The sequence below is a fragment of the Castanea sativa genome, chromosome 1 (assembly GCF_040712315.1).
Source record: "Castanea sativa cultivar Marrone di Chiusa Pesio chromosome 1, ASM4071231v1".
Taxonomy (NCBI): domain Eukaryota; kingdom Viridiplantae; phylum Streptophyta; class Magnoliopsida; order Fagales; family Fagaceae; genus Castanea; species Castanea sativa.
In genome coordinates, this window is record NC_134013.1 from 23,422,103 (window position 1) to 23,427,528 (window position 5,426).

Sequence of the window (5,426 nt, forward strand, 5' to 3'; positions counted from 1 at the left end):
ATTGTGCTGCCACTTGTCTAGTGATTTCTCTCCAACGCTTACAGACGCAATCGCATGCCACCACGTTTTGGTGATTCAGCCACTGCTCCTCGCTGCTCTCCACCCGCTTTATTATCTCTCCAAGAAGCTCTGCTACCATGCCCACCCACATTCCTTCTGCTTCCTCCTTCACTTCCTCCTCCTTCAAACTCAAAAGCCACTGTCCCTTTCCCTTTCCCTTTCGAAGAGACATCGTTCCAATCCAATTAATATCCCCCACCCAGACAAACATAGATAAAAGAACACAACTCAAAAAGAAGAAGAGAATGAGTCCTCGATGAGCTTCTCTGATTTGGCGGAATCGATTACTATTGTCGGTTTTGCCTTAAATTTTTTTTTTTTTACAGATTTTTTTCTTTTAATTCCGAAATTAAAAAAAAAAACTAAAAGTTAACGGCAGCCATAACTGGTTTAACGGAATTCTGCGTTGACAAAAATTAAAAGTTAGAGAACTAAATTGACAAAACTGAAAATTAAAAGATTGAAATGAAAAAGAAAAAAAGTTAGAGGGTCATGTTTGTCTATTTTATTTATGGTGAAATCAAATTACTGACCATAAAATTTAGGCCTTTTTGTCTAATGGCAGGGTCTAAATTGTTTAGGCATAAAGTTAGCATCAGTAGCTTATCAAATTATCCATAGCATCCCTCTTTTTATCAAACAAGTGGAGAAAGAGGCCTCGTTCAAAATAGTCAAGGCAATTGGTTACTTTTGTTTTGGACTTTAATATAGGGATTGTTGTGCAGAGACAAACGGATAATAAAGATACAATAATTTAGGATTTTCAGCATGATGTCTACATTCATAGGTGTGCCATACATTAAGGATTACAAAATACTCAACCTTTCAACTATCAACCCTAGAGAATTCTCTCGGTTGTTCTTACAATCTCTCTGTCTCTGTCTTACTCTTATTAAGGTTTTCGGTATAGGAAATATATACTTACACCACGACTTTTAGGGTTCGTTTGTTTTCCCATCTCAAATTCATATTTTTACATTTTAAATAACACTACACACTTTTTCACACACTTTTTCACCTACACGTATTTCAAAAAATTACAAAAATTATATCTCAAACTACTCTACCAAACACCTTAATGTATTTCCAAGTAAATATCCCTAGCAGTTCCATGATACACGTATTCTCTGGGGGGCACAACTAAGTTCATATAGGCCTGTCGGTCTTTGAGTAGATAGAATGTATGAGACACCCCATGAAGCAACTTAATTAATACAATAATTATTGGGCTCTAAGCAATAGACCAAAATTTGCTAACTCTTGAATTATCTCATCTTATAATAGAATTTGATTGGTCAAAGAGTTTTGTTGTTCAACGGTAGAATTTGATCTTTTTTATAAAGAAAACCAGGATATGAATCTTCTTTCCATACTCGTTGTAACATTTGAATTATTAAAAAACAAAAATCTGACTCAAATTCTGGTTGGTATATTTTACAAGAGTATCAACACCAGAATTCTGTGATGGAATGCTAAATTTTGCAACTTTTATCTCTATCTTCCAAATGCTAAATTGTTTTTTCTTTCTTAAGCCAATTTTGTGACCGACAGTTGAACTGGTTAACTAAGTATGAACAGGTTGACAAAGTATGAACATAAAAAGAAAACTGGAGCAACTTTACTCTCAGGCTCAGCTCTCTTTGTAGGGACATCAAAGGCTCTTAAATATTTTTTGTTTGTTTCTTTGCTGAAATCACGCGTATTAAAAATCCAAGGCATGTTTTGTTCTGGGAAAAAAAAATGGTATGTAATAGTAATGTAATATTCTTGTTTTTGCTGAATGAGTCTTCCGCATTCACTAAAACAAGACATTTACATCATCAAAAGGACCCACTTGACTACCATTGGTTGGAAAGGCTCTTGGGAAGGACCATCCCATCAAAAATGGCATGTTGTTTTCAATGAGTATCATCAATTACCAAAAAATATATTATCACCAAAAGGAAAATGAAAGAAGCCTCTGTTTAACCCAGACCAATACTTATGATTATTGTGTAAATAATTGGCCTACTAGCCTAAAATATGCAAGAATATCTACCCCGTGGAAATTCAACCCTGCATAATCCAAAGTCTTACCCTTCAAAACAAAATCTTGACCCAAATAAATAAAGAACTTCGTGGGCAAATTTAAGTCTTACCCTGCATTTACTCCATAAAGTAATGACCTAAAAAAATGAAAAGAAAAAACGTTACAAAGACCATTGTTTTTTCTATCAAATTTTGCTGAGTCTAAAAAATACATCTTAAAAGTCTTACACTTTTAATGATTGAGCGGGGTCGTTGGAAACCTTCCCACCATATTAGGTCCAGCCATAGATTCTCCAATTTCGAAAATTTCCACCTTTATGGGCTAATATGACCTTGTCTTTGAATAATGAATTTCAAAGTTACAATTTGAATGAAACAAAGACTTGGTTAATAAAACCAGGAAGAAATAATCTATTAGCTGTAAAATGCACGTTAAGTCTCATTTCGTGGTGCTTTCATTATCATATACTTTTAGGCTTTTAGCCCAACTCAGTTTAATTAACAAATGTGGAAAAATTGATTTGTATATATATGTAATAATAATAAAAAATCTGATTTACAAAAATGGACCATTTCATGGCACATGTGCAAAATGACTATGTTGAAGACTCAGTCGAGGACCGAGATAGTGTTGGGTGCGTCAGACAAGCGTCCAAGGCTCTTTTCAGGTTATTTACAATTTCGGTCATTGAGGGCCGATCTCTACCTTCTAGATTTACACAATCCACTGCTAGGTACCCAACATATGCCACTGCCTCTATTTCAAATGGGGTGGGTGGTGGTACTTTTGGGTCCAAAATTCTGTGAATTTCGTCTTGGGCAATGTATGGAACAACAAAATCAACCACATTTCGGGGCACCCCGTTTTCATTCCTATGAATTGCCTTGTACCCAGACAACATTTCCAGCAATACGACTCCAAAGCTATACACGTCACTTTTGGTTGTCAATTGTTGAAGTCTATAGTACTCGGGATCCATGTAACCAACCGTACCTGCTCCAAGAAGCGAAAGGTGTGACTCTTCGTCCACAGGAGCCATCAATGATAGGCCGAAATCAGACACCTTGGCGTTCCACGTGTCGTCTAGTAATATGTTAGATGACTTGATATCGCGGTGTATGATTGGTGGAACTGCATACACGTGTAAATACTCAATGCCTCTAGCTGCATCTAGTGCAACCTTAATTCGGGCAGCCCATGACATTAGAGGAGTACTTTGAAGCTTGTGAAGATGGTCATTAAGGGTACCATTTTTCATGTACTCATAGACCAATACACGCTCATTGCAATCTTCACAAAATCCCAATAAACGGACAAGATTCTTGTGATTGAGTCTGGACAAAGCTTCCAGCTCATTTATGAAAGCACTGTCATTGTCCTCCTCTCGCTTGTTCACATATGGTGTAGACATTGAAATTTCAGCACGCTTGATAGCCACTTCTCGGCCGTCATCTAAAGTGGCTCGGTAGACTGAGCCAAAGCTACCTGCTCCAATCTTGTGATCTTCTGAAAAATTGTTGGTGGCTTCAAGCAACATTTGCAAAGGAAATTCTTCCATGTGCACACCATTTCCCATACTAACCAAATGGCTCAACCGCTTCTCTAGAACTGGTGGTGCTGCTTGTTGACGTTGGCTTGGAACATTTTCAGGTGTAGTTCCTGGCTCGTCCAAGCGGCCCGAGTCATGGACTCGGCGACATCCTCTGTCCTTGCAATATTTGTACAAAAAGAAACAACAAAGTAGTATCAGAGCCAAGGATCCCACACACCCCACTACTAAGAAAGCCACCATTTTTTTGTTCCAACCACTGGTATGATGGGATTGTGGTGGCGGAGCTAATGGTGGTGGTGAAGGAGAAGTTTCTCCCTCACAAGGCTTGCAGATAGATACTCCTTGACCACAAATATCGGAAGACAATTCCAATATACCGCATGAGCATTTACTACTACATGGCCCTGGCACAACTTTGTCTAACACCATTAATTTTGAGTCAAGAATTTCATTGCCCCAACAGTACAAAGAATGATTTGCTTTCGCAACTCCACAGAAAACACTGCGCTTTGCTTCAATGGTGATGAAATAAGTCCCTTGCAAACGTTCTGGCAGGCTGAACTTATTTTTCCCCCAACAGACAACTGTTTCATTATGCCATAGAGCACAACTACGGTCTTCTCCTAAAGCCAATGATATGAACTTTCCCTGTGGTTTCTCAACCATTATCTCTCCCCAGCAATCCAAACTATTGTTATCAGAGATAGCACAAGCATGCCTAAATCCGGCAGAGACCACGGAGTAATTCCCGCGAGGCTCTTGGCCAACAACATTAGTATTACTTCCAACGCAACGAATAATTCCAATTGCTGATAACCCACATACAAAATTCTCACCCACAGCAACACTTGCAAAGTTTCCAACCCCGCTTGAATTAAATTCACGCCACTGCCAGCACTCAAGCTGATTGGTCCCATTTACGCCACAAATGTGAGAATTCCCAGCATCAAGATCTTTGATAGCAGGGCCACGATGGATACGCTTGGGAGACTTAGTTTCACTGGTAGAAAATCTCCAGCAAACCATAATTGAAGAAGATGGTGAACGTAACCCACAAAGAAATCCGTGTCCAGCTACTATCCCAGAAAATGATGCATTGGGATTCACATGAATTTGGATTCCTTGAGGGAAACTTGTACAGTTTAGGACAAAAGCTTGTCGGTTAGGGGGCTTAATTAAAGCACAGATTAGTGTGTGATTATCAGTCTCTGAAATGGATACAGTGGATAGTGAATGAGCAAATGGAATACAAGAAAAGAAGGATAAGCATATAAAAAAAATGAGAAGGAGATAGGAGTTATTAGCCATAGAAATAATTTGTAGGATTTGATAATAATATCATATTGGTATGAGAAAGAAGAAGGTGAGATGGGAAATGAGTTTAAGATAATGAAACAAAGGTTTCTGGCCAATTTTAAGACTGTAGGAGTTCCACAAAAGGGCCAAATTAAAGAGGAGGAAAACGCGGTTCAAGAGTGCTTGGGAGGACCAAAGACCGAGTCCTTTGAATCATTCTATTTTATAAAAGTGAGAGCGTGTAGTCAAGACTCAAGCTCTGAAAGCTACACTCACTGCTAATCCTAACTCCTATACCATTCATTCAAAACTCGTTCAAGACACTTCCAAAACGTAGGCCAAGTCACTAGAACATCATTGAGGACATATTTCTTTTGTTGGGACAAAAAAATCACTTTCTATCCCTATATTAATGGTTTTTTTTTTGGTACTTTTTTTTTTGTAATTTTTGGTCACTCTGTTTTCTCCAGTTTCAATTTTGGGTTTTTT

General features: G+C 38.1%; 1 protein-coding gene across 1 annotated transcript; it reads right to left on the bottom strand.

Moving 5' to 3' along the window:
* Positions 1-2,596: 2,596 nt before the first annotated feature.
* LOC142606460 (serine/threonine-protein kinase-like protein CCR4) lies at positions 2,597-5,041 on the bottom strand. The gene has a single exon (XM_075777809.1). It carries the CDS (start codon positions 4,947-4,949, stop codon positions 2,685-2,687), a length of 2,265 nt encoding a protein of 754 aa, XP_075633924.1. The 5' UTR covers positions 4,950-5,041; the 3' UTR covers positions 2,597-2,684.
* Positions 5,042-5,426: the final 385 nt, after the last annotated feature.